This window comes from Cottoperca gobio, chromosome 22 (genome assembly GCF_900634415.1).
Source record: "Cottoperca gobio chromosome 22, fCotGob3.1, whole genome shotgun sequence".
Lineage (NCBI taxonomy): Eukaryota > Metazoa > Chordata > Actinopteri > Perciformes > Bovichtidae > Cottoperca > Cottoperca gobio.
This window is the reverse complement of record NC_041376.1, coordinates 11,121,243-11,149,221: the sequence shown is the minus strand read 5'-3', so window position 1 is coordinate 11,149,221 and position 27,979 is coordinate 11,121,243. Positions and strand designations below refer to the sequence as shown.

Genomic DNA, 27,979 nt, shown 5'->3' with positions numbered 1-27,979 from the left:
TTGTACTTTTCCAACAAAAATCATTAAGGCTGTGTGTGTGTGTGTGTGTGCGCACACACGAGTTGAAAGAATATAGCTTTGGCTCTTTCAGCTGCTGAATAACAAGTAGTTGGGTATATTTGAGCAGATATCAGTTCACAACTACAGTGAAAGCAGGGCAGAGGAGAAAACTGGATCAATAATTCATATAAATAGCTGCTCTACCTTCTCGGATCATTTTGATAAGTACAAAAAGGTGTAGAACTCTAAATGTGCACAGTCGGAACATTTCTATCATGTGGACGATCCTTCCACAGTAAAGTTAACACAATGTTGCAACAGACCTCATACAGCTGATCCCGAGCAGTAGCTAACATGAAGTCATTCAATGATATGGAAGTCAGGACAAAGCACAGTTGATAGGGCGGGCAGCCCTTATAGTGGTGGCAGGTGGACGTCACATGATGGGTTATAATATTTGATCAGACTTGGTTATTATTCTCTCATATATCCAAATACACCCCACATCATCGAGCCCTATTCCACTTGTACAACTTATGCAGCATCATGGTTCTTTTTTTAGTGTCCGTTTTGCTTCAGCAGCTCCAGCCGGTGGAGCAAAGCGTTCCCAAAGGCTTCTCTGTAACCCGGACTCAGCGTGTCCAGAAGCGAGTAAACAGTCTCGTGATACTGTGTCTTCAAATCCTCGTCCACTTGGTCGAAAGCATATCCCACCACCTGTTTGGAAGAGTGATTGATTGTAAAACATGCAATCGAGGAGAGATAAAAACAAGAAATTATAAGTCACTTTTGGTGCATCTTACCCGTAGTCCTGCCTCGGTGAGCTCCAGACAATACCGGTTTCCCTCTCTTGTTTCCACGTTTATGTAGGCCACGTATTTCGCGCTGTTGAAACTTTGTGACAGGTGCATTTCAGAAACGGCGAAAAGGACGTCATTGACCACTGCCTCTGCCTCCAATCTCATGTCCTTGACGTCACCCAGCTCAACACAGTCCTCATCAAAAGAAGGGATGACGGATTCCTCGGGCTGGCAGTCTATCTCCATCCCCTGTAACAGAACAACAACGTTCTTGATTGACTCAGCTGATGCCCAGATGTTACTGTGTGCTATTAAAACTTGCTGACTGGCACAAGAAAAAGTTCTATTTTTCAGAAACCATTAATTTGACTACCTGTTAGGTTTTATCTATACTGAGACAGTAGTTAAGTCTTAAACTGCACCTGCTACACCTGATCCTAAATCTTTTAAGATATATTATAACACAGTTTAGGACAGTACAGCTTTAAGCACCAATATAACATGAGCATGGTGGTGATTCAGCTGTAGGGATGGATTATCACGTGTTTCATAAAAGGCCTATCATCTAAAGAAAAAAGGAGAACTGAAACAAACTGTCTGTTCTGTGACCTTTTATTTTTAGTGCAAAGTGGACGACAGTATGTTTTAGAAGTGTGCGTCACAAGTTTCAGCACGATACGATATTATATCAATTCTTTGTACAATGACACAATATTTGCTGATATCATAACATCTGCAATTATACGCTGCGATCGATATGAAATTATATCATATTACCATTTTACACAATCAGTAACATTTATATCAACTCACAAAAAGCAACTAAAACACGATTTGACTATTTTATTACTGGGCTTTGTAGGAAGGACGTGCGCTTTGACGGAAAGGGTGGCACAGACATGCCATGGGTGGCTCAGTTCTTTCTGTTTTATCTCACAAATGCTAAATGCATTTAGGAGCTGATGGCTGAGCACACTGTTGTGAAGTGGTAAGGTGAATTTCAGTTTCACCTGCTATGGTTTGGTGTTCCTCCGGAGTATCCTCTGTCATTCACTCATTGAAGATCACTCTGAATATAATAAGCTGCTAAATGCAGACTATTAAACAGCGGCCCATATAGTCCATGAAAATAAACACCTCAGAGTAACACCTGTTCCATTTCTACAAGTGCACTATTGTTCCTCCTTAGCACAAATGCATTTCTGTTAAATTCCTGCATGACAACTAAAACATGTTGCCTGGCATCTGGATGCGTCATCATTCATTCGGTTGGCTGGATGCCTTTATGGGCAATGAGCCCTTGCTAATGTAATTACTGATTGTGAAACACGCAGCAACCTTCACTTATCCTGTCCCTTCTACCTTGTTGATCTAATGTGGATTATACAGGTAAAACACAGTTGAGCCTTAATGTTTTAAGGGAGGATAAAGTATTATTATGACATGTTCTATTGTAATTGTATATCAAACCAACACAGTGTTGGTAAAGCATATTAGAATTAAATAGAAATATCAAAAGACATATGTTGTTTGTTTTGTTTTGTAGACTAAACCTATAATGCTGTATTCGGCTAATCAACAAATCGACAGATTAAACGATCGTTAAAGACGTATTGGCAAACATGCCTCCAATCCGTAGTGGAGGAAGTATTTAGATCTTTCATTTAAGTAAAAGCAGCAATACCACAATGAAATAATAATTGATGACAAGCAAAAGCACCACATTGAAAATGCTACAGAAGTCTCATCAACAAATTGTACTGCTGTAATTATACAAAATAAAATACTTCAGTGCAGAGAAATGACCCCTGTGAGCTTTATATTATTAGTTATTGTATTACAGGATTAGTATTACTGTTGCATTAATGAGTATGCAGCATTTGATTGTTGTTTATACAATGTTGAGTAGTGACATCTTGAGGACTCTGCAGCCTCAAGTGTAGCTGGCTAAGAAAAAAAAAACACCTGATTACTGTCTATGCATACATCATGATCAGTTAGTATTGAATCATTGTGTGAGTTTCATGCAAAATATATAATTCAGCTAATTCATATACTGTAGTTTACACTGATTTAGATTTAAATGTCTAAAATATGTTACATTTAGTTAGCAAAACAAATGAAAGCTGTGGGCTAATTAAACGTATTTCAAACACTTTGCATTTAAATCGTTTGCGTTTTACACATGATTTAACAGGACTCGCGCGTTTGATCTGATTATGTTAAAATTATAATTAGTAATCAAACAGCATTGTGTTTTCTCACCTCGCTGGTTGTTTTTTCCGGCTCGAGGAAGCTTCCAGCCCACTCGGAGCTCTCGCGCTCTCCGTGGAGAGGGTTCAGTCAAATGAGCGTTAACGTTAGATAGGTAACTGCTGAGCCTCAAATATGTAAATAACCAGACACTGCAATCACATTAACATACGTCTTGTTTTTAACATTGACTGCTAAATATCTAAATAACGACCTAAAATAAATCTTAACCCAGTAAAGTGTCCCGTGCCCAACACAGGTCCGCCATTTTGTGACGTCATTGTCTAAATCCCACCCCGGAGTGTGTGGGCTCAGTTGGTGCGGAGTCATGAAAGTGTTTGTAAACAACTCACACAGAAGGTAATTTAACAGCTGCACTAATATCTTTAACTCTGTTCATTTACTTATGCGTGTCGTCACTTCGTGCTGGTGTATGTATGTAACGTGTTGTGTGTGAGTGTACATCTTACTTGTGGATAACTTGAGAAATGTTTGATTTTAGAGTTAGCTAGGCATCTAACGAGCATGTACCGCTACAGTTAGCTGGCTATGATAATGTTGCCTCACTCTGCAGACAGGAGTGGTTGATAGGTTAGCTAACGTGGCTAGCCGGCTAGTTAGCTACATCAATTGCCTTTGTCTAGCTAGCGCTACCCCCATCTCTTGACTATGCTGACAGCTCTGTTTAAGTAAACATGGCTATGGGTAGCTATTGACTAGCAAGTCTGTGGCATGCTAACTGTTATTTCGCAAGTCCGTTTAGCTTGTTTACACTGGGGGATAAATGTGTGCTTAGGATAACATTAACGTTATCTGGACATTTGATGTTGTACTATATTATTATTCTACTCGAGAGCCATTTTAAACTGTCTCTGTGTTAAACTGACGCATTAATGAAGCTTGTTGTTTTCAGCTGTGCTGTAAACATTATGTGACAAGACTGTTGTGTCAAGTGTCAAATTACAAAGGGGGGAAACGTGTGTGTGTCTTTTTCCATAGGTCTTTCCATAGCAGCAGCAAACTGGAGTCGGACCAATTCCTGCATATAACCCTGAGTGTCAACACATCCTCCAAAGTGTCCCTTTTGGGATGTGAAGGGTGTTTGAGCTCACAATTTCTCAATGTCTTTAAGTCGACAGGATGACACAACTGTACCACCAGTGATTAATTCATATCTGTCTGAGTAGCTATAGCATTCCGGTTTCACAGCCTCAAGATCGCTTTCATTACCAGTGTACTGTTCACCTATTGAGTTAAGATGCCTTGGCCATTTTCGGAGTCCATCAAGAAGCGGGCCTGCAGATACCTTCTGCATCGGTACCTTGGCAACTTTCTACAGGAGAAGCTGAGCTTGGATCAGCTCAGTTTAGACCTCTATCAAGGCACTGGATCACTTGCACAAGTGCCATTGGATAAATGGGTATGTGTAGTGTTACCTTTTGTGGCAAGAAATACAACAGCTGAATTGATATTTGATTTAAACACAGAATCCGTATGAACTAAGAGAGGCTTCAGCATTATTTCTTGTTCCCCAGTCACTCAATGAGCTCCTTGAGACGGCAGATGCCCCTTTTGAGGTTATCGCCGGGTTCATCCAGACAATTTCTCTAACCGTTCCATGGGCAGCCCTACTGCACGAAAACTGTGACCTGGAAGTGAAAGGTTTGGAGATGGTGCTCAGACCAAGACCAAGAGTGGGTTAGTAAATTCTGCCACAACAACACCATCTTTGAAAAAGGTTTTAGATCGATGGAAACAAGTTGTCATTTTGTAACATGCTAAAAAGTTGACAACTGATTATTACTGAAAAGTCAATGACTGTGTCACCACTGGCTGTTCCTCCAGCATCTGGCACCGAGCCCATGTACTGGTCCAGTTTCATGACGAGCAGCATGCAGCTTGCCAAAGAATGTCTCAGCCAGAAACTCACAGATGATATGGGAGAGAGCTTCCAGCCTTTTGAGGGATTAGAGAAGTTCGCAGAAACGATAGAGACAGGTACATTATGTCTACACTGCAACATTTAAAGACTTTTACCAGCCTAGTATAGTGTAAAGTCATTTATTTTGATTTCCTATCTTGCAGTTCTGAGACGAGTTAAAGTGACATTTGTGGATACTGTTCTGAGAGTCGAACACATTCCAGAAAATTCTAAAACTGGAATCGCCCTTGAGATTCGAATTAAGAAGTAAGTTTGTCAAGTAAACGGGAAACTAGCCAAGATTTTCTAAATATTTTTCAAAATGAGAATCTAGTTAAAAGCCTTCATTCACTATCAATTTCATTTCTTAAATCTGAAATCTATAATCAATCAGAAAGGAAGACTCTTGCAGCTAAATGTCTGAAATATATCCCTAATATGTGGTATGTGCTTGTCAAGCTAATTGTGTTTTGCGGTTGCTTTCAGGATTGTTTACTGTGATGAAACGGACGAGGAGAGTTCAAGTGTGAATGTGCATCAGCCAACCACGTTTGCACATAAAAACTTGCAGATGGAAGACATCACCGTATTTTGGGATGAGTTCTCAGACGTGTCCCGTGCTGGTTGTAAATCTTCGCCCACTCCAGCGGTAGGTGTAGTGAGTTTTTGAAATTTGCCATAAAACTGTCTGTATCAGCCTTTAAGCAATGTGTTTCTTATTCTGCAGGAAAGTGAGCCAAAGCTCTCCCCTAGCTGGAATCCCAAAATTATATGTGAGCCTCATCCCCAGTTCACAGAGCCTGTATCCTTTTCAACACCCTTTGAACCTGTGCAGGTCGGGAGCCTCTGTGGTAAAATTGAGATGTCCCTCACTCTGAAAAACAACTTGGCTATGCCTGGAGCAAAGGTAAACTCAGAATGCTTTCATCACAATATATTATAAGAAAGAAAAAATCAGTTTAATTTAATCAATATTATGAACTACGGGTAATTGCTATTAACCAGGGTGTTTCACCTGCTTTGCTCTTCAGCTGGATGTTGTTGGACATATTGATACACTTATTATATTGCTGTCTCCACGGCAAGTTCATCTTCTTCTGGACTTGTGTGGAGCTTTCTCTGGTGGAGGTACGTAACCCTATGTGAGATAGATTTAGATGTTAGATAGATGATAGGACGTTTGGATCAAATAGGATAATAATGAGTGTTTCTTCCTGTTCTTTGTGTTTCGTTGTGTGAAGGTGCACAGGAATGGGCTAAGGATAGAAAGAGCCGACCCATACAGCAAGAAGATGAGTATCGGCTCCATATGGAGCTGAACCGCTGTCTGAAGAAGGACACCGCCGGGCCAGGAACGGACCCCGACCTCTTTGAGAGCCAGAACACCAGAACTGTGTCTAGTCGAGGTTGGACTGAAACCCCATCCCTATAACCCCTGACGCTTCAGAATTACCAGAAGTCATGGTTGCATCTAATGAAATGTATTGTTTCGTTGTCTTTTCCTTCATTTCTTCAAACCCATCTGTGGTTGGTGTAGATGATGTGTTCTTCTCCATGGCAGACATGGACATGTCTCACAGCTTGTCATCCCTTCCTCCTCTGGGTGAACCGCCCACCGTGGACTTGGATTTGTCACTCAATAGCAACTACTCTGCCTCACCAGGAGAATCTCCCCCTGGAAATGCCACAGTAAGTCTTCACCTCTTTGACTGCAGTCATGAAGACACATTGAAAGTTATTGTAGTGGAGCATAAGAGTTCTCAGTCGTCTGGTTACTCTATTAGATCCTGACATTCTCAGCAAATGATAGTACAATGTAATTAGATTTGTATACTGACAACATAAGGAGATATATAAATGACTTGTGGGTGTTTTGGTTTCTGTGGTAAAACTCTACCAAATGAACTGCTGTTGTTAAATGATCTGGCATCATATCTGTGTTTGTAGGCTCTGTGGGATGATTACATGGATGTACCACGACAAAGAGAGAAGCACACTAAAGAAAGTCCCGCTCAGCGGGATTTACAATTCCCTCAGAAATTACTGAGACAGACTTGTAAGTATCACAATATATCTGTATATTCTTACATTCTGTATACACATTAAACTATTAAATACTAGTCCCTCTGTGGCCATGTGCTTGGAAAGAGAGATGGAAAAGAGTTTGCAGCACATCTTCCTTCATCTGTATCTGTGGTTATAGACATGACAATCAGCTGGTTAAGTGCTTGTCTGTGAAAACCTAGCATCCCTTTGTTGCACATGGTTATCATTTCACCGCAGTGAAAATGAAGTATCTTTATGTATGCATGTCATTGTTGTAGCCCATCCATCCAAAACCCACGGTGATGAGTCGAGGCCAGAGCTGGTGTTGAGGTTAACACTGAGTAGCCTGGCTGTCTCGCTCCTCCACATCGACCCGCTGCCACCACCAGATGGTGCTCCCAGTCCCCTCGGCCCCATGGCTGCACACTTCTTCAGCATGGTGGGCCCAGGCCAGCTTGCCCCAGCTGCTTTTCTTCAGTCTCGGACAGTGTTTAACCAGGCTTGTCCCCATGACCATCTAAGGTGCACTTTTGATTCATTAGTGCAAGGTTAAACTTGATTTGTCATTTAAGTATTCTATGTCTATGTTTAAGTATTTTATACTAACATTTGCAGGTTTGTGGGCCAGGGCCTGAAGATCAACTATGAGCACTGTCAGGGATCCAGCCTGCGGACTTTCAGCACTGATGTTTCCCTCAACCAGATGGAGTTTCTGGAGTGTCTTTTCCCCTCTGAGGCTGTCATTGGTGGCTCCCAAAGAGGCATTCAGTACACTGAGGTTAGAGTTTAAGCACATTTTGCACTGCACTGAGCTTCATATACATTCAGTACGCCTTGGGGTGTCACAATATAACACTAATGACGATAACCACGACATTTAGGAAATTAAATATTGATATCATGTTAATAATACACATATGATAACATTGTGTAAATAATCCAGCACCTTTTTAAATCATTTCTTTCTTTCTGTACAGTTATGGTTAGACTCTCCACCTCTCTACACTTATTGCGTATTTTGATTGTAATTAATTTGGCAAAAAAAAAGAGACACAATAAACAAAGTCAAAGATGAATTTGACTGACAGCATTATTTATTTGATTAATCTTTTCAAAACTTCTATAGATATCGTTACTGTGAATTCCTTTGGCCACGCTAATTGTGTAGTTAAAATCTGATATTGTGACAGCCCTGGTATACGCCTGAAGGTTGCAGCCGGCATGACATTAAGAGTGTTTCTCACGACTTTCTCTGTCACACCTCAGCTCCTGACATTTGACACCACAAGCAGTGCTGATGTGCCGCTTACCACCTGCCTTCACCTGCTTTACAAACAGGCTGAGCGCAGAGGCCCTCAGGTAACAGCATTTGTTAGTCCAATATGAAACCACAGCACGAACACCGAAAACGCATTATCTGCGTACCATTGTCCGGCTCCTCCTCAGTCAAACCCTTTTGGTTCTCTGTGTAGGGCGGCCAGGTTCGCCTCAGCACCATTCCCAGGAAAGCTGAGATCCAGGTGGAGCTGGGCTCTGTGCGCTCCGAGCTGGACATCAGCATCGTAGACCGCCTCAACTCGTTGTTACAACCTCAGAAGCTGGCCACCACAGAGTTGATGGCCTCCCACATGTACACATCCTATAATAAACATGTCAGCTTGGTAAGGCCGTCCTAAGAACTACGAATTGAACATTGAGAAGTATCTCGGATGTAATGATATGTCACACTGTCATAAACTTAGATTAAAAAGGTAAAACAGTCGAATATGTATCATGTCCCCAACATATTTAACTAAATTATTTGTTTCTTTCAACTCAATTCTCAGCATAAGGCCTTTACAGAGGTTTTCCTCGATGACAGCCATACTCCTACCAACTGTCATGTATCGCTGACCGTCAATGCGCCATTGCTGGGCCTTGCAATTCGCTTCCCCATCCCTGACCTGCGCTCAGATCAGGAGAGGGGCCCATGGTTCAAGAAGTCCCTGCAAAAGGAAGTACTCTTCCTGGAGCTGGAAGACCTGGAAGTGAAGACGGAGTTCATGGGTGGCTGCTCACCTGACCAAACCAAAATGGAGCTCATTTTCAGGGAGCTTATTGGTATGTGGGAGAAAGGAGAGAAAAAATGACGTCTATATCTATATTTTTTATATCTCTCTAACTGCTTTTAATTTGTTTGCTTTGCACACAGGGAAGTTTCAGGAGGAGTCGGATCAACCGGTTGCCCGGTTCCTCAGAGTGTCCCACACCATGGATGGAGAAATGACAACATCTGAAAGTGTCAAATTTGATTGGCCCAGGTACGTTTATCTAACCAACCTCAGACTGATCTGTCCATTCAGGGGGCGCCTCTCAGTGATATTGATCTCTCTGAGCAGGGTTGTGCTGAAGATGAACCCCACCGCAGTCCACTCAATCCTTGAGCGGGTGACCGCTGAAGATGACGAGGGGGCCGAGGACCATTCCCTCGAAGAGGAAGAGGAGGAAGGGGCTGCCCATTCACTGAAGGATGTGTGTGACTTTGGGAAACCAGAGCCGTCACCATTTTCGTCACGAAGGGTTATGTATGAGAATGAAGAGGTAGGTCATCGCCAAAAATGTGAATACACAGTAAAAACTGCTAAACGTATCGGCTTAGAAATGATCCAGGTGTATGAATACCACCTGATATATTTATGTTAGAGTGCTCTCAGAATACAACTTCTCATTCTCAAAATGTTCTCAATTTGGACCATTCATAAGGCATGTTATCAACACACGGATATGTGTGATATTAGGAAAACACCATTTACACTATAAGAAATGTTGCAGCACACATATGTTCTTATATTAGTTGTAGTTCTGATAATGGCAATAGTCCAAATGCAGCTATTTTTTGTGCAGGTGGTGACATTTGCATTCAGGAGCGAGGATAGCTTCTGGTTGATGTATTCTAATGAATGCCAGATGCATCATTATGCAAACAGCAATAGAGCACTGCTTTGCTTACCTAACCTGTTGACAGAGCAGGTGGTGACGAGCCCATGTTCATTAAAAAAATCTTTATTTTGACTCCAGATGGTGATCCCTGGTGATGTTGCTGAGATGACGGAGTTCCAGGAAAAAACCATGAACAACTCTCGCTTCATCCTTGAGTTGTGTTTCCCCAATGTGCAATTAGTGCTCCCCAGCAAGACGTTTTATGAAAAACTACACAACAGGTAAGTCAGTTGGCCAGTGGACTGTCAAAATGAAGTGCAAAAACTGTGTGCATACCCGTGGAAGATATGATAAGATACTTAACCCCACCACGTTCCACACTTGTAATGTATATTCTCAATGCTGTAGGATAAACAATGACCTGCTGCTGTGGGAGCCCACTGCTCCATCTCCAGTGGAGACGGTGGACAGCATGCCGTATGGAGTTGGACTCTCTGTCGCCAGTCAGTTGATCAACACTTACTCCAAGGACAGCTTCAGCCAGTTCCGCTCTACCGGTCCCGAGGGTGAGACGACAAAAAACAATTCCCATGAATTTGCACTGGGTCACACTCTTAGAATTTATTTGTATTTATTTATTGGTAGTTTATTTGTAAGGGACAGAGAAACGTTGACAGTTGCTGAAGCAGTGTCTGATATACACTAAAGCTCATTTCCAACACCAGTCCCTTGAGGGGCATTGTTCAAGTAATCTTTAAAATGACATGTTACTGTTTAAAATCCTATAATTAGTTCATATAATAATCAAAAACAAGGGTTCGGGTTAGGACAACAGACAGAAAGCAGAACATTCATGGAATTGACTCAAGTCCAGAAGTTATGATGATTACACTTCTAGACACGTTTTTACCAGCACTGTCGTAGGAAATGTTTTACAATCCTGAATCTGCTCTGAGCTGGCAGGTTGGTCTATCCAGAGTGTTGTGCCTTTAATGGAGAAGGCCGTTTGTGCAAAGAAAGTTTAACAGTCTCCAACTCTACAATTTTCTTCTATTTGGGTTGTAGAAACTTCACTTCACAGACATGCTTTGTGTTGTGCTTACAGATGAGACCAGTGGCTCGGAGGAGGAGACCATGCACTATTACTGTCCTGCATCTGACCAGGGCCTCAGGTCTCGCAAGAAGAAAAAGCCCAAACTCCAAAGCAAGACCTCCCAGAGCCTGTTCTCTGTCATCATCAGTGTCAATCATGGCCTGGTGTCTCTTCAAACCAACGCGAAGGTAATCTCACATCCTTTCTGATATCACTTACTCACAGTGTTTTATTCACACATTCCTAATATCTCGTTTTATTGAAAGTAGAATTGAGTTTCCATCTTTGTCCCAGAAGGAGGATAAAACTGTGTTGAAAAACAAACATGGCGAGTTCTGGCTGGAGGTGAAAAATGCTCTGCTGTTCAGTGTGACGCAGTACGAAGGCTATAAAGACCAACACTACATCTGCTTCCACACCAGTAACATTTGCATGTATCATCAAGGTAAAACGTGTGTGTGTGTGTGTGTGTGTGTGTGTGTGTGTGTGTGTGTGTGTGTGTGTGTGTGTGTGTGTGTGTGTGTGTGTGTGTGTGTGTGTGTGTGTGTGTGTGTGTGTGTGTGTGTGTGTGTGTGTGTGTGTGTGTGTGTGTGTGTGTTGTGACCTAAACTATATAGAGTACTGCTATACAACCAGACTGTTTCTACGTCACTGTTCGGACCTTCATGCACTCATGCCTCTGTTAATCTGCTCAGGACTTGTGGATGGTGGCACCTCTGGCTTAGACGTCAAGTTGCCATGCAGGACACATCCGCACTGGTTAGAGCCAACCGTCTACCAATCTGAGACACCTCCTGAGAGATCCTCAACACCCTCAGAGGGAATTGGTCTGGAGGCCCGCAGCATGGTGTCTGTTGCTGTCAAAATCTCATCACAGAATGCAGAACGCAATGTCAAGGTAGATTACTCAAATCACCGACGGGTAAAAGGTCACGCTGGCTGGCAGAGCAGCGTTAGCTCACCTTGGTATACACTCTCTGTCTGTTGAGCTGTGGTGGATTGCTGGGACTCTGAAGCAACGTCTTCTTGAGTCACGTTGCATAGGTCAGTGAGGTGTGAGCAGTTTCACCTTACAGAAATGTTTAGTTTGTTACATTTGAGTCGTTTTTAGAGGCCTAAAGATGTGACTGTATAAAATAAGTTGACATAGCCACAGGTCCCCCATTGGTTTGTGGACTACTGTTTTGAAGTTTGGCGTTTTAGCCCTCGTCATCTCGCTGTGGTAGCCATCACATGGTGGCCTGCCATAAAGCTTGCCCTGCTTCAGCCTTTAATTTTACTCTAAATGAGAGCATCGTTTATCAGACTGTGTTGAAGAAGACTTGAAACTAAGCTAAACTCATATGTTGGTTGTATAATTATTCCTGCAGTAACACCTGTTTCAACCACATTCAGTCAACATATTGTTTTCTGCTGACTGCGGTGATGTTTCCCTTTTTATGCAGGAGTTTCTGGTTGCTGTTGGAGTGAGAGGAGCCACACTGCAGCACAGAGTGGTCCCTCCCAGCCTGGGCTGGTATGACCAGGTAAGCCAAGATGGAGCTCCCACTTCACTAACTCCTGCACAACCTCTTTTACTCTTGTGCCTTCACATGCATGTTCAGCAAGCATTTGAGGGAAATATAATGCAATACAATCCCACATTTGTAATCTCAATGCCAATATTTGTACAGATTGTTGACTTTCTGAATGTTTCCGATGAGCCTGTGTTGGGTTACGCACCTCCTACGTCCGTCACCACTTTACATTTACATTTGTGGAGCTGCTCTCTCGACTACAGGTAAAATAGACTTCAGACCTCGCACTGCATACTTAATTATTTGTTGTCTGTGTGTGTTTTCTAATTAGTTTTTCTCTTGACAGGCCACTTTACCTGCCACTCAGATCACTGTTGATTGTCGAGACTTTCAGCATCTCCAGCAGTGTCTCTTTAGACCTGTCTTCCTCAACACTCAGGTATGAGCCGAGTACTGGTGTTGCTGATACAAAATCGAGAGATGTAATTGCAATTGAGTTATAGAATAAGATGTTTTAGTTGAGTGTAATATGTTGTGCACAGGATCATTTTGGACGAAGCGGCTCTATTCCTCTCAGACAAGAGCAATGCTGTCTCTGTCAATCTCGCGCGCGGTAAGTTGACTTCAGTGATGATTTAAAATTGCTTAACATTTTTTTTAAATGTAGCCTTGACTAATGTTTGCTTTTGTTTTTTGTCACAGACTATGTCCAAGTAGTAGACATGGGTACACTGGAGCTGAGGATTACAGCGGTCAAACCTGGAATGGATGGAAAGTTGGTAAGAGTTGTCTGTCTCTAAATTACATTTATGTTTTAAACATTTGATTTAAAAATTCCTTTTTTTACTGTCCCTTGTGTGATAGTTGGAGCCCAGATTTGAGCTGCGCTGTTCCAGTGACGTTATTCACATCAGAACGTGTTCGGACTCCTGTGCCGCCCTCATGAACCTCATCCAGTACGTAGCCAGCTATGGAGACTTACTGCCCCCTGCAGAACCAGAGGCCAAGCACAGCAGCACAACACAAAGAACCAAGGTCAGCAGTGACGCCAACATAGCTTCGATAGGATTGTAAAACTCTACTGGTCATACATGCTTAGTTTGAGTGTATCTTTGGACAGGCGGAGTTTCCTAGCCGGCCCACATCTCAGACCCTGTTGCTCGCTGAGACTGATCAGCAGATGTTGCAGGATCTGATGAGTGAAGCTATGGAGGAGACCGATGGGCAGCATGCACCAGGGCTGCAGCAGAATGGTGAAGACTTTGTTCAGTAAAGTTTTAGCTCCATGAATGATATGACTATAACTAGATTTTATACTTTTTCACACATCTATAGGTGCACACGAGGAGCAGAATCAAGACCATGGTCCGCCTCGCTCAGACCTATTCTTGTTCCCCGATGAGAGTGGGAATTTTATCCAAGATTCAAGCCCCTCTTACCCCATGCTTCACTCTCCTCTCATCACTCCTGTCCCTAACCTGGCCCAAGAGACGGACGACTTTTGTATCCTGGAGACACCAGGGTCCAGAGGAGAGGTCAGGATATACTCCTTCACACAGTTATGGCTACGTAACAAAGAGACAGAAGGTCTGTGTTGGCTCACTGTAAGCGATGTGTGTTTCAGGATCTTGATCAGGAGCCAGTGGTAAAGCAACTTACCTCCGATCCTGTGGAAATCAAAAATGACTACTTCAGTCAGCCTCTAGACGGAAGCGATTCCAGCCGTGGAGCCATGAACTTTCCCATCCCAGAGGTGCGCTACCTCATCAAGGAGATCTCTGTCATCTGGCACCTCTACGGTGGGAAGGACTTTGGGAGTGCCACTTTCACAGCCTCTCCTGCAAGAAGCCGGGGGTGAGCCATTAACTATCTAACTGTGGCGCACACTGTTTTAATTGTGCTCGAAGGGAAACCGACTTGTTTTAATTTTTTATCCTTTTCTCCGTCTTGCAGGTCTACACCTCATAGCTCCCCCTCTCAAACTCCAGTCAGACAGACCAAGGCTTCAGGACGGGCAGGAGGTGGAAGAGGAAGGAACCCTGACGTCCTGATGGAGATACAACTCAGCAAGGTAGAGTTCCTCTTCACCTGGAATGGTATTTAAATTAGGCTTAGTGTTTTTTTCTGAGCTCCAGCATCTATTGTCAAGCATATATTTGGAGAAAAGGCATTGTTCCCAGGGCAGCAAGGTAGATTTTTGGATTAAGCGCTGGGATGGAGCACAGCCCAGCACCCTGAGACCGCTTTTCTGCCAAATACCCTTATTTTATTTTTTAGACCTTCAGTCATTTCTTCACCTTTTTTCTAGGTGAGATTTCAGCATGAGGTGTACCCACAAGCCCAGGTGGCTTCTGGGCCAGCGATGGATCAGCCAGTCTCCCGGCAGGTGTTTGTTGTGCAGGACTTGGAGATTCGAGACAGACTGGCGACCTCGCAGATGAACAAGTTCCTCTACTTGTATTCGAGCAAGGAAATGCCCCGAAAAGCCCATTCTAACATGGTGAGGAAGACAACACACTCGCATTAACCCTGGCAAGTCTTGACCTCGTGTAACTTCTTGTGTGCTTTTGGTCTCAGTTGACAGTTAAGGCTCTTCACATGTGTCCTGAGTCAGGCCAGGCTCCCCAGGAGTGCTGTTTGCGTGTTTCTCTGATGCCTCTTCGCCTCAATATTGATCAGGTAAAAGACAGATGATTGTACTGATAAAGTTGCCACTGATAAAGTTTACGTCAGGATCATGAATCGTGACAGCGCCTGCTGACCTGGTCCTGCTGGACACCGGGAAGCCTTATTGACATTTTCCTGGATTCATCCAAACTTTCTATTTCTTTTTTTTTTTCCAACACAACATAATTTCTGTCAAATGTTGTATTTGTACTATGTTGTTTATCCTGTACACACGACATCTATTGCACGTCTGTCCGTCCTGGGAGAGGGATCCCTCCTCAGTTGCTCTCCCTGAGGTTTCTTCCATTTTTCCCCCTTTAATTATGGGGTTTCTTTTAGGAAGTTTTTCCTTGTGCGATGCGAGGGTCTAAGGACAGAGGATGTTGTAACCTGTACAGTCTGTAAAGCACACTGAGACAAATGTATAATTTGTGATATTGGGCTATACAAATAAATTTGATTTGATTTGATTTGATTTGTACTAAAGACATGCATCAGCATCCTCAGTAACATTTAAGTGACAGCCTTGTGTTTTGTTTGTTTGAAGGATGCACTGTTCTTCTTGAAGGACTTCTTTACCAGTCTTGCTACTGAAGTCGAGTTTTTCTCACCGCCTGCTCAAGAAGGTAACGTTCATTATTCACACGTGCCTTAAACTCAAACATCATGGAACATGAGCCTCTCTTTTAATGATAATATTTTCTTCTTCAGCCGTCTGTGTTTCCACAAAGAAAGCGGCTGCCCCAGAGATCTCCTGTAGCTTCTCCAAGCACGCTGGCAGCAGCCAGGACCCAGCCCCAATCATCTCAGTGCCGGCTCAGAGACGTTTGAGCCACAATGGTTTATCCACATTTGGCAGGGAGGAAGTGAATGACAACGAAGCCTCCGCTCCGTCCTTCACAGACCAACCGATCTTCTTTAGGTCCGTGTTAAAAAACGAAACAATGAAACCTCTTTTGAAGGAATAATTGACTTGCTTGTTTGTGTTTTGATAACATTTTCTTTTCCTAACAGGGAGTTTCGATTTACCTCTGAGGTTCCCATTCGCTTGGATTACCATGGGAAACATGTTGCAATGGATCAGGTACATGTTCTCTGATGGCTCTGTATTCATTCCACATTATTTCAGTCGGGCTCTGTAAAGTGATCCATGACTGCTCTGTTTCAGGGAACATTTGCAGGGATCATTATCGGGTTGACGCAGCTTAATTGTTCAGAGCTGAAACTGAGGCGCTTGTGTTATAGACAAGGGTATGTTTATCTCAGTAATATCTCATATCAGACTGTGTTGCTTATTATTTAATATATTGGAAATAATAGACCAGACAATACTGCATGATATATCCCCGTCAAGTGTGTAATGCTTGCAGAGAACCAATAATCGTTCCCAGAAGATTAATACTTGTCTGTATTTCAGATTACTAGGTGTGGATAAGCTGTTTTCCTATGCAATAAATGAGTGGCTTAATGACATAAAGAAGAACCAGCTTCCTGGACTCCTGGGTGGCGTGGGACCCATTCACTCTCTGGTGCAACTCGGTGAGTATGATGCATGTTCTGAACTCACATTTCCCAATGTGCATTAATGGTTCATGTAGTGGCATTCAGAAAATATGAATTGTGAATTTTGCATGATATTTAAATGAACTTATATTCACACCGTGTGGCTCTTACACTTACAGTTATTATAAATGATTCAAATTAAAATGATATAATGGTCTAGAGCAGGGGTGGCCAACCAGTCAGAGGTTAAGAGCCAAAAATGTTACTATGTTACTGCAAAGAGCCACATCATACACACAGACACAGATGCACCCCCCACCCCACCTTCTCTCTTTTGTTCTCAACCTTTCTCTGTGCTCCCTCACTCTCTTCCTCTCCTCTCTCTCACACAGACTAAATTTAAATCTAAAACTTTACACACACACACACACACACATATACTTATACACACACACACACACACACACTCAAAGACCCTCCCTCCCAAAGACACACACACACCCTCACACAGACAGACACACACGTCGCTTCCAGAATTTGGGGGAGCTTCAAAGACAGTGGACTGAAGCTGGAGTCCAGGTATCAAAAGCCACTGTTCACAGACGTGTCTGGGAAATGTGCTACAATAGCCGTATTCCCATGGTCAAGCCACTTCTGAACTCAAGACAACGGAAGAAGCGTCTGACTTGGGCTATGAAAAAGAAGCACTGGACAGTTGCAGAGTGGTCCAAAGTCCTCTTTTCAGACGAAAGCAAGTTTTGTATTTCATTTGGAAGTCAAGGCGCCAGAGTCTGGAGAAAGGCTGGAGAGGAGCAAAATCCAAGTTGCTTGAAATCCAGTGTGAAGTTCCCACAGTCAGCGATGGTTTGGGGAGCCATGTCAGCTGCTGGTGTTGGTCCACTGTGTTTCATCAAGCCCAGAGTAAATGCAGCTGTGTACCAAGAGATTTTAGAGCACTACATGCTTCCGTCTGCTGAAAAGCTCTATGGAGATGAGGAATTCATTTTCCAGCATGATCTGGCACCTGCCCACAGTGCCAAAACCACCAGTAACTGGTGTACTGACCATGGCATTACTGTCCTCGATTGGCCTGCCAATTCCCCTGACCTGAACCCCATAGAGAATATGTGGGGTATTGTGAAGAAGAAGCTGAAAGACACCAGACCCATAATATTGACAGAAATTGAATTAAACCCCTCCTACCAGTATTCAGAGGCCAGTTATTATCAACAATGAGCATTGTGTCTCACACACAAACTCTCAGTAAAAAAATGTGAAAAAGTGTTTTATCTTCCTATGCATGTTGCTTCTTTAAATTAGTGGGACTTCTGACATTCCTTGCCTCGAACAATCCTCCTCAAATCTGGCTTGTATTCCGTTGTGGTCACTCGAAGCAATTCTTTCACATGTGTGTCAGAACAGATGGATTCTTTGATTGCACGTGTTTCAGGGTAGATAACACCGACTCACAGACGTATGTTGACCCAAACATTGATAGTAGCTTGAGCGCAGCCCGTTTGACATTGGGATATTTTCCATTGGCACATATTCCAGAACTCAAGGGTCCCTTCCCTCAGAACAGGTTTCAGTCAATCTTCCTCACAAAGTTCAATCATCTCCAACTGGGCCACCGCCTCGTCCGTGACTAGCGGGGCTTTCAAACAGTCCGTCTCAGCATTAAAAGGGTCGACGAGGAACGTAATCTGTGACCTTTTCAGCTGTAGATCATGGAACTGGGTCGGAACCGGTTTTCGTGCAGGGTTTCAACTAATGTTGCATATCGGGCTGTTTGCTTTCTCAGGGTGGCACCGGTGGCTTGTCCGCTTGCTTTTAGCAGAGAGGGAACATGCGCTAATTCTCCCTTTTGAAGAAGTGTCTTAAAAAAGTTTGAGTTTGTTAACAAACGCAAATACACTTTGCACTAGGTCAGGCATCATTTTTATATGAATATGAACTCTCCCACTCTAATAAAACGTCCTATGTTCGTCTTCATATTTTCGCTTAGCTGTGCATTTTTTACCTGCAATTTTGGGATCGAACTCAGATGGTCAGATAGTGTTTACTCTACGATAGGTTTTTCCCCCCTCGACGGTGATTGGTTCACTGCATCGCAGGTATTTTTGTGATTGGCTCTTGGGCCACATCAAAATTAGACGCGCTGTCATGCTTTCATACTGACAGCACACACACTCACAAATAAAATTCGATATGAACTGAAGAGCCGCATGAAGCTGGGCAAAGAGCCGCGGGATGGCCACCCCTGGTCTAGAGCGTCTATTGCTTAACTTCGTATTACTATTGACGTTCATTTTCTTTCTCATCTATTACTGTCGCATATAATCAGTTTATCAGTATTTCTTCTCAGCATTTCCCAATATGCCATAACTGCACCAGATTTCCCCCCCCCCCAATATTTAAGTTCCTAAAAGTTTAGAACCAAGTTTATCCAATTTCTTTGAAGCTTTGGCACCATGTAATTCATGATTAATAAAGTGCAGTGAGCCTCCTGATTCAAGTGTATCTCTCAGGTAATGCATTCCCTCTCTTAAGATGAATGTTCTGTTCAGTTCAGGGATTCAGGGACTTGGTCTGGCTCCCGATTGAGCAGTACAGGAAGGATGGCCGGATAGTCCGCGGGTTTCAGCGCGGCACGGCCTCCTTTGGAACTTCTACTGCTATGGCTGCTCTGGAGCTCACCAACAGGATGGTGCGGACCATCCAGGTAAACTCATTTTTCCACCGTCACTAAAATAAATCTGTATTTATTACTAGTGGCTTCATGAGGCATCGTGCAAATCTATTTGTTGTGTGTCGTCTTTAGGCAGCAGCGGAGACGGCCTATGACATGGTGTCTCCGGTGCCCGATGAGAGAGACACAAAGAGAATTAAAAGGTTCTCCCATTATGGACTCGCTCATCAGCCAGTGGACCTGAGAGAAGGTGTAGCCAAAGCCTATACTGTTGTAAAAGAGGTAAATAAACCTAAAGCTACAATGACCAGTATTTTCACTTCTATTACAATAAAGGTATAATATGTAACCTTTTTGCTTCAAAAAGTCCAAAAATATGTATGTTATATTTGTCATTTTGTTGAGTTGGGTACAACAATTTTCAAACCTTGAGAAATATATATTATCATTTTAATCACGGTAATGATCCGTTTGCTTTGGTCTCCTGTAAGAGCGACATATCCCCTTTACGCATGCTTCGGTTGTCTGCCAGAAGCTCTCATAAATTAACTTTTTATCCAGTTTTAAGCCATATCTTTACGATACACTTTTTAGATCTTGGTTGTTTGTAACTATATATTGTAACCGGATGAAGGATTTTAGTCATCTGGGTCTTAAGTTATCAGAGAAACGAGCTGAGCTAACATTAGTAGTTGGATTGTGTTGGAGAAACACTGGTTTATGATATGAAATATCTTTATTCAGTGTTTTTAGCGGTTCTTTACGCAGTCCTTTTTGTTTTGAGGCGGAGGAGACTTCTGATGATAATTCAGCTACAGGTAAAATCCCTCTGAACGTCTGGATCTGAAGTTATAAAAGAAACGAGCTGAGCAAACATCAGTAGCCGCTGCGTCAGAGAAACGCAGTTTGGTTTTTTTATACGTGAAACTGCTTTGTCCAGTGTCTTTTATTATTGTTTTGATTGAGAGACCCCTAGTGGCAGAAAATGACATACTGTGCGTTTAATGGAAAGAAAACTCTGTTTTTATTGAGGATTTTGTGGTGTTTCCATCCACAGGGCATCACAGACACAGCACTGACCATCTATGACACAGCCACCCGGGAGCACGAGCAGCGTGGAATGACGGGGGCAGTGGGTGGAGTTCTCCGCCAGCTGCCACCAGCAGTGGTAAAGCCCCTCATTATGGCCACTGAAGCCACCTCCAATGTCTTGGGTGGAATGAGGAACCAGATTCATCCTGATGCACGCCAGGAGGAGTCTCAGAAATGGAGGCAGGGCGAGGAGTAATTCTTATTGCCATATGGTACCTGAAACCATGACTTTGCAGAAGCAACAGCTAAAAAAAAAATGCGTTGGAAACTTTCTTCAGAGCATTTTTTTGAGAGGAACATTTCAGAAGTAGACATACAGCCCTAGTGTAAATAAAATACTGTTCATCTTGTGGCAATTTGAGCCACTGTGATTCAGCTTGTCAGCTTACCAGTTTCCTCACAGTGCCTTTATGGTCAACATTGCCTAACTGTATGTTTAATCAAAGGGATGTGAGCCACATATTGTCTTTATGTGAATAATGTTTTGTTGTAGGATAGACAACGGCATTATAAATATAAAGTCATAACAATGAAGAAAAATAGGCAGTCGTCTCATGAGGCACAACATTTGCTTTATTCTCAAGCAGCTCTGTTTACAAGTTGTGTGTGGGGTTACGTTCTCTCCATCATATTTAGTGTCAACAAACACTAATATAGGTGTAATGACCCTTAATTTATATAACATGCTATATGTGGGCGTTGTTATTTACTGTAAATATCCTAATGTGTACCATTTCATGCAAAGAGAACAAGTATAGAAACTGAATGTGTTACAGCTGTTTAAAGTTCTGTCGTCAGCACATTTAGTGACTCCAAGGGTGACTTGCTCATATGAATGACAGATGGCAGGAGTACCCAACTTTGTTATAATGTTCACAATTTTATTTTGAGCTGTTATCAATGTTGTGGAATTTTCACAAAAGCTGCTGTTCTAATAAGCTGCTTTTAAAATTTAAAAACAGTTCTCATGTTTTATGTGTCATTCTGCCGCTCACATTTTCAAATAGTTGACACAAACTACTCAATCTTGAAGCAAAGTCTTAATATCCTGCACAATTGAATTTTTTTAGTGTATATTTGATTATTGATATTTGTTGTGAAATGTCGTGTATGTTTTGATTTGATTTTCATGTACATAAGTGTACAGTTGAATTTGTATTAAAAGCATGAAAGTGAAATAAAAACTGTTAAATCCACCAGAGTAGTGGTTGGGTATGATTAGATTTTTCATAGCTGAATGTAATGGACTCCTTGGCATTTCTATATGTTTATATGATCCACACCCTTAGATCGGATATGGGAGAGTTTGGCAAACAAAAACGTTAATAGAATTAATATTTTTATATAAGTTTCTATTTACATTTGCAGCCGTGTGACTCAATCGGCTCTTATTCTAAAACAAGCAGCGTTTGTCACGAATCATTTTATTTTGAAAAGGGTAGGCCGTTAAAACGGAAGTTGTTCTTTTGCCATGGAAACGGGAGGATACATTTTTACTATGTTGTAAAGCTTGTCACTGTCCACTTTCTGAAAAACTTAACCCTGTTGAAACGTTGAGGCAATGGTGGACGTATTTGCTGATTTTAGCAGTTCTTTTGAGACTGGACTGACCGAGGATGAGAAAGAGTTACTTTACCTTCGTGCACGCTCGGCTGGACTCACGTTTTGCGGGTGCGCGCACGCAGCTTTCCTGTGTAAACTGGTCCGCTCACTGAGGTAAATGATCTGTATCTGTATCAACTGTGTACGACACAGGAAGAACTTCTCTATTACTTTTCCCCATATTTTATGTTACTGTTTGAAGTCATTGTGATTGATGCACGTTTACATTTACAGCGGTCTCATCAAAAGTCATACTGCAAACGGTGACTTGTTGACCTCAGAAGAAGACTGTGACCTCTGTGTTGGGATACTTGGGATGGGTCACATGGGGAAACAGTTGCTCCTCTCACTCCTTGAAAAGTCTGGTATCAAACCATCACAAATTAAGATCTCCAGTAGAAGACCAGAATCTGCAGGTACACTGACAAAATAAGACACTTCAAGGCACTTGAAAGTCCAAATAAAAGTGTACTGATGCAGTGAAACCCACTAAATCAGCCAGTGTAGGCTACATAACACTGGAACTGCATTATGTTTTATAATAATAATAATACATTTTATTTGTAAAGCGCCTTTCAAAGCTAAAAGCAATCTCAAGGCGCTCAAAGTTTTCTCTTCTGCAAGTAAACATGCCTGTGTTGTAAATGCCAATAATCCTAAACAACTTGACATATAATAGGCCTTTACATCTGACTCATATAGCCTACAAAAAATATAATGTTTCACAAAAGATGCATCTCAACCTTTTAATCCAGAAAAGAGGTTTAAAATGTTTTTTATTTAGGAATTGTGTTTCTAAGCCATTCCCCATGATCTTTAATAACATTCAAATGCTCTGAGTAGTGAGAAGTCTTGATATTGATAAGTTAATGATTAAACATAAGATGATTAACTAAGGTTCTTGAACTTACTTCTTTGTATTCTGAAAAAGTCTGATATATTTAAGATCCTGTCCTTTTGTTTGCCTTGCTGCTTCCTTATTTCAGTGGAATTTATCCAGACAGGAGTTGAATGTTTCTTTGACAATCGCAGACTGGCAGCGTGGGCAGACGTTCTGTTCCTCTGCTGTCTGCCCTCTCACCTCCCCAAAGTCTGTGCTGATCTCCATTCTCACCTGTCAAAGCGCTGCCTTGTGTATAGCTTCACCTCTGCTGTGCCTGTCACCAGGTACTGCCACACTCATACACATACCGCATTGTTGCTTTTCAGTCAATGATTCCCTCTCTTGCAATCTTTTATTCCAGATTGGCACAGCTTCTTGGCCATGACTTCATTCTCAAACCACAGTATGACTTTGTTGCTTGTGACACTGCAAATGTGTGGCTGTCCTGCACTCATCTGGTCACGTCTTTGACAGATCCTTTGCTAATAGAGGCATCGTGTCCTCTTACAATGAGCGGTATGCCATGTTTCATTATTGCAGACTTCAACTTCTTTCTCAGAGCTTGTATAACTTTTTTATAAGACGTAAGGGAAAGCATTTGAAATCAGTTGGAGTAAGGCTTCACCCTTGATTTGACATTATTTATATTAAGTTGTATTTCTGTATAACTCTTTAAGCTGACTTGTAATTCACATATTTAGGTGGCATTTCGCTGCGTCTGAACTGGGTGTGTGCAGTGTTTTACAGCCTGCTAAATATCTGCACTTCTACCAGTCTGGGATCCAGTGATGCTCTCTCTCTTATCAACAGCATCCTTAAAGAGAAATGGCCACACACTGTGGATTTAAACACACACAGTTTCATCAGTGCATCATATGCATCTTCCCTTCTTACAGAGGAGTGAGTGCAACACTATATAGCCCAAGAATATACATTTCTGTCTATCGTAGTCCTGTCAGTCCTGATTCGACTCTTTTCCCCCCCACAAAGACCTTTTCCCTGGATTTCTCTCTCTGATGTCCAGACCAGGGAGACACCACTGTTGTGCTTTCTATCAAGCAGCAAATCTACACAACAGTGCATCTCTGCAGCATACAAATCCCTGCTACAGACACCAGCAAAAGAAGACAGTTACTCTCTAATGTAAAACCTAACTGTAAATTATCTAAGGGTGTCGAACTACAGTCCTAGATTATGTTTCTTATGTTGCACATTTTGTTTTGAAAATTATAATGTGATATATGCAAGATTACATTTCAATAAATAGGCCTCAACACAATGTTTTCGTGATACCTGCAGATATTGCTTTTAATATGTTTGTATGTCATACATAATTTGTATGGTAAATGTGTGAAAAACAATACAATCAGCTGCACACAGCAATAGTCGTCATATACTGGATAATATGCATTATACAACTTATTGAACAGGATCTTTTTTTGACAAAAAGATAATATACAAATGGATAAGGTAATACGGTAATAAGTGATACATATTAAGATAACACAAAATAGAATATTACAAATGAACAGGGGTACATAAAGTATATACATTGATATACACCTATTCAGAGGTTATAGGGGGATACGTTTCCGTAATTTTCCTACAGCACGTGCATTGAACAGGCCTGCACCTCGAGGCTCAAGATTCGCAGATTTTCGTCAACGCTCGAGAAAACGCGGAAGTGTCAAAATTTTGGATCTGTTTTTTCCTGTCAAGCAGCAGAACTGTGGAGCAAACCCGTCACATGATTGCAGTGACATGGAGACGCATTTCCTGATGGCCTGAGTTGGACCAAAGCAAAACCGTAAAGAGTTATCCCGCTTTCAGTGTTAGATTGTGGTAAGATAAGCTTGCGCCCAGCGTGCCCGCAGCTTCCTCGGCTGCACTTTCTCTGCTGGCTCGGTAGCGTTAGCTAATGTGAGCTAACTAGCTAGCCTTCCAGCTAAAGCTAGTTTATGAAGATGAAGCTCGGTAGTAAAGCCTCACATATTCATAACCGTTCGCTGCTATGGTCTTAACATTTGGTTAATATGGTGCATTAAACAGCAGTTAGTTTAGTTAGTTTATCTAACCCGCGTTATGTTAAGGGAGGCTAGTTTCAGTGTTGTCCTTTTTCCCTCCCTGCCTGTAGTTGCAAGGGGCGGGGTTTCATCATTTTCAGCCACGCAGACTGAGGTGTTTGTCTTGTCTTTACAGCCATGGAGGGATTAGAAACCACATCAGAGCTCCAGTCGCGGCTGTCATCCCTCTCCTTCTCCTCGTTCCCCGGAATAACATCCAAACAGAGCGACACCAGACCTCTGGACAGGTAGCCTGTTGCTGCAGAAAGTGCTGCTTATAAAGCTGCTGCCGTAAGGAAACGCGTTGCTTGTTATACTTCTTGCATTTTAATGTCTTCACTGTTGAAATATTGTGATATCTTTTCTCCTGCTATACTATCTGCTCTTCAGGCTCCAGAATACAGACCTTTCACAGAGCTGCACCCAATCCAAAAACCAAGCTGACATGGATGAAAACAAGGAGGATTCAGGTCAACATTCTGAGGTATTTAATATTTTAGTATGTCGGAAGAGAGGGACGTGCAAGATAATATAATCAGATATATACATCAGTTTTATGTGTATGCATTTTGAGGGTAATGAAGAGGCCCCAGCAGAGCCGTCCCTGAGGGAAGGAGGCGAGGAGAACAACAGTGAAGGGAGCTGTCAGCTCTCCGATGAGATGAAAGGTGAGGACCAGCAGAGTACGCCGTCATGACTGCTGCTGTGTTTTTATCTATGATTGGGATTCAGAGGTTTCATAAATCAAGTTACAAATTTGTTCACAGTGTAATACAAGCTTTAAGCGACAATCAAAAATCAGTCAAATTAGAATCAACAAAGGCAGCTGGATAAATAAGTTGCTGTTCTGCTCTTTGTTAACAAATTGACATTTGTTCCTCCTGATGGCAGCCCAGATGCCGCCCCTGAAACCCCCAACAACATGGACATCTGCTGCTCTGAAGGAGCTGAAGGCAAAGCTTCGAACGGAAGACGACAGCGTGGTGACAGTGTACCGAGGCGACATCATGACAGTTCATGTGCCCACTGTCCCTGAGGCCAAAAAAGTGTGCTGGGAGTTTGCCACAGATGGTTATGACATTGGCTTTGGCATATATTTTGACTCTAGTCCTGTCACGAGCCGGTCTATCACTGTGCACATCAGCGAGTCAAGTGATGACGAAGAAGAAGAGGAGGAGCTGGAAGGTCAGTTAGTGTTTGCAATTCAGAGTGATAAGCATTTGAAATATATCAGTTATTTTGCTTCTTCGAAACGCATCATAATTAGGTTTTTATGTTTTCCGAGGCAGTGTGTTGACTTTGTGGTTTATGTGATTCCTGTTGCAGGGCCCGTCAGTAACGGAGATGTTGAGAAGGGCTCCAAAACTCAAACCAACTCAAACTTGGCTGAAATCTTACCTGTATACCGCCAGGACAGTCACATATCTGTCCAGGGGGGGAGCCACGATTTTCCAGGTGAAGGCACTTACCTCCTGAAGTTTGACAACTCCTACTCACTATGGCGAAATAAGACTCTTTACTACAGAGTCTATTACAGTGCCTGAGATGCAAGTTTATGAATGTATCATTTACACGCAAATACTACTCTTAGGAACAATTACTATTTTTGATTCCATTCTTGGATAAAGATGAAGTTATATGAAAAAATATTAAATATAAGCATTTCTATTTTTTAATCACTATCAGCTTGTGTTGCCACATGTTGAATTTACGATCAGATAGTTTTGAATGCAACATTTGCTCCAATGTCTTGCTAAAAGATATTTAAAGAAGCCTTGCATATCATGTGCCATGTTCCCCTGTATGCACTGTGCTGTTTGTCAAGTGCCCGTCATAAAAAATGTCTTCAGCTGTAACATTTCTATGGTAGCAGAGATCAGGGAACACCAGCACAGAATTTATTTCACCGGGCCAGGTGCTTAATCAGCAGTGCTCTAAAGAAATGGTTGTTTTGTGTGTGTGTGTGTGTGTGTGTGTGTGTGTGTGTGTGTGCGTGTGCGTGCATATACCGTCTATGATTATGTTGCTTTGTTGTTGTTACGTGTATTTATCCTTCTGCTTTGTATTGTAACTTATTTTTTTATGTGTTCAATTTAATCACGTGATAATGAAGAATATAACTATATAATACCAAGTCTGTGCACAGAGCAGTCTACTGTCATCGTGGTGTGTGGGTAAAAGATATAAGTTGAATGTACTGAAGCAAGTGGTAAACGTTTTACAGAGTGTGCTTTTTATGACACAAATAAAAGCCATCCCTTATCACATAAAGCTCTTATTATGTAATATAGATTCAATATTTACATTTGCCTCCGTCCTTTAATTTGGTGTTTTGCCGGTAGGGAGCGGTTGTAATATTTCATCTAAATGTATTTTGTGCACAGGTCTATGTAAGTAAAGGTCAGTGTGTTTGTTTTTTGACATACTTTGGATTTGATTGTGTTGCCTTGTTCCATCCTGTTTGATGTCCAAATTGATGCTTCTCCCACACACTCGTGCGCATGTTCCCAAAGATGTCACAGATTTGGCTGCTAATGGCGTATACAATGTAAAGCAACTGGTTTAAAGCTTCCCATGTTTGCTGTACTGTACTTTTAACTGTACATTCTGATGACATTTGTTCCTAAATTTATATTCCACAATAAAGACAAGATTATAGTTTTCTTTGTGTTTCATTTGCAAATTGGATCAATGACATGAACACTGTGACACCCGACACTTTAGAGATGTCATTAAGACTTCTTGTGTTTGTCCCTCAACTAAATCTGTCCCGAGATGCCACGATTCATAACCCTGCTGAGCCAGGATTAGAAAGCCCTTCATGATGGTCCCTTGTGTTTCCATTAAATTGTGGCATTAGAGGGTTGATGTAATTGTTACTGGAGTGCTGATGAAACCAGATTTTATTTTCAGCTCTCCCTAAAGGCCAGT

At 42.1% G+C, this 27,979-nt stretch overlaps 4 protein-coding genes across 7 annotated transcripts; 3 read left to right on the top strand and 1 right to left on the bottom strand.

Moving 5' to 3' along the window:
• Position 1: 1 nt before the first annotated feature.
• gskip (gsk3b interacting protein) lies at positions 2-3,366 on the bottom strand. Its single transcript, XM_029460196.1, has 3 exons — positions 3,066-3,366; positions 804-1,049; positions 2-717 (listed from the first exon to the last, which is right to left on the bottom strand). The coding sequence occupies exons 2-3, from the start codon at positions 1,044-1,046 to the stop codon at positions 559-561; spliced, it is 402 nt and encodes a 133-aa protein (XP_029316056.1). The 5' UTR covers positions 1,047-1,049; positions 3,066-3,366; the 3' UTR covers positions 2-558.
• On the top strand, positions 3,326-21,696 carry atg2b (autophagy related 2B). 3 transcript variants are annotated; one of them, XM_029460195.1, is made up of 43 exons: positions 3,326-3,413; positions 4,053-4,473; positions 4,589-4,751; positions 4,899-5,051; positions 5,139-5,241; positions 5,461-5,623; positions 5,702-5,881; positions 6,006-6,102; positions 6,216-6,380; positions 6,512-6,663; positions 6,922-7,030; positions 7,299-7,542; positions 7,636-7,798; positions 8,287-8,379; positions 8,493-8,681; positions 8,847-9,120; positions 9,212-9,320; positions 9,399-9,600; positions 10,078-10,220; positions 10,348-10,505; positions 11,045-11,220; positions 11,330-11,477; positions 11,728-11,930; positions 12,478-12,558; positions 12,706-12,812; positions 12,896-12,988; positions 13,092-13,162; positions 13,252-13,328; positions 13,414-13,584; positions 13,670-13,802; positions 13,885-14,084; positions 14,174-14,403; positions 14,503-14,620; positions 14,858-15,049; positions 15,127-15,228; positions 15,764-15,842; positions 15,928-16,138; positions 16,231-16,300; positions 16,385-16,467; positions 16,634-16,755; positions 19,287-19,441; positions 19,541-19,690; positions 20,466-21,696. In XM_029460195.1, the coding sequence occupies exons 2-43, from the start codon at positions 4,312-4,314 to the stop codon at positions 20,694-20,696; spliced, it is 6,225 nt and encodes a 2,074-aa protein (XP_029316055.1). In that variant the 5' UTR covers positions 3,326-3,413; positions 4,053-4,311; the 3' UTR covers positions 20,697-21,696. The 3 variants fall into 3 exon arrangements, with proteins under 3 accessions (XP_029316055.1, XP_029316053.1, XP_029316054.1); XM_029460193.1 differs by having other exon boundaries at positions 11,327-11,477; XM_029460194.1 differs by lacking the exon at positions 3,326-3,413 and adding an exon at positions 3,441-3,506 and having other exon boundaries at positions 11,327-11,477.
• A 296-nt stretch (positions 21,697-21,992) lies between these two features.
• noxred1 (NADP-dependent oxidoreductase domain containing 1) lies at positions 21,993-24,254 on the top strand. Its single transcript, XM_029461383.1, has 6 exons — positions 21,993-22,216; positions 22,337-22,518; positions 23,089-23,269; positions 23,347-23,501; positions 23,687-23,885; positions 23,976-24,254. The coding sequence occupies exons 1-6, from the start codon at positions 22,062-22,064 to the stop codon at positions 24,130-24,132; spliced, it is 1,029 nt and encodes a 342-aa protein (XP_029317243.1). The 5' UTR covers positions 21,993-22,061; the 3' UTR covers positions 24,133-24,254.
• A 332-nt stretch (positions 24,255-24,586) lies between these two features.
• On the top strand, positions 24,587-27,711 carry tmed8 (transmembrane p24 trafficking protein 8). Of its 2 annotated transcripts, none has more exons than XM_029461385.1 (6): positions 24,587-24,792; positions 25,185-25,296; positions 25,439-25,532; positions 25,623-25,716; positions 25,940-26,233; positions 26,375-27,711. In XM_029461385.1, exons 2-6 carry the CDS (start codon positions 25,187-25,189, stop codon positions 26,590-26,592), a joined length of 810 nt encoding a protein of 269 aa, XP_029317245.1. In that variant the 5' UTR covers positions 24,587-24,792; positions 25,185-25,186; the 3' UTR covers positions 26,593-27,711. The 2 variants fall into 2 exon arrangements, with proteins under 2 accessions (XP_029317245.1, XP_029317244.1); XM_029461384.1 differs by having other exon boundaries at positions 24,589-24,827.
• The last annotated feature ends 268 nt before the right edge of the window (positions 27,712-27,979 follow it).

Excerpts from the sequence above, each read along its gene's own strand:
- gskip (XM_029460196.1), bottom strand. The coding sequence starts at position 1,046 with ATGGAGATAGACTGCCAGCCCGAGGAATCCGTCATCCCTTCTTTTGAT. Across the intron at positions 718-803 it reads TCACCGAGGCAGGACTACGG|GTGGTGGGATATGCTTTCGA; the intron begins GTAAGATGCACC and ends TCTTCCAAACAG.
- atg2b (XM_029460193.1), top strand. The coding sequence starts at position 4,312 with ATGCCTTGGCCATTTTCGGAGTCCATCAAGAAGCGGGCCTGCAGATAC. Across the intron at positions 4,752-4,898 it reads CAGACCAAGACCAAGAGTGG|CATCTGGCACCGAGCCCATG; the intron begins GTTAGTAAATTC and ends CTGTTCCTCCAG. Across the intron at positions 9,321-9,398 it reads GTCAAATTTGATTGGCCCAG|GGTTGTGCTGAAGATGAACC; the intron begins GTACGTTTATCT and ends CTCTCTGAGCAG.
- noxred1 (XM_029461383.1), top strand. The coding sequence starts at position 22,062 with ATGGTGGACGTATTTGCTGATTTTAGCAGTTCTTTTGAGACTGGACTG. Across the intron at positions 22,217-22,336 it reads AAACTGGTCCGCTCACTGAG|CGGTCTCATCAAAAGTCATA; the intron begins GTAAATGATCTG and ends TTACATTTACAG. Across the intron at positions 23,886-23,975 it reads TCTTCCCTTCTTACAGAGGA|ACCTTTTCCCTGGATTTCTC; the intron begins GTGAGTGCAACA and ends CCCCCCACAAAG.
- tmed8 (XM_029461385.1), top strand. The coding sequence starts at position 25,187 with ATGGAGGGATTAGAAACCACATCAGAGCTCCAGTCGCGGCTGTCATCC. Across the intron at positions 25,533-25,622 it reads ATTCAGGTCAACATTCTGAG|GGTAATGAAGAGGCCCCAGC; the intron begins GTATTTAATATT and ends ATGCATTTTGAG. Across the intron at positions 26,234-26,374 it reads AGAAGAGGAGGAGCTGGAAG|GGCCCGTCAGTAACGGAGAT; the intron begins GTCAGTTAGTGT and ends TTCCTGTTGCAG.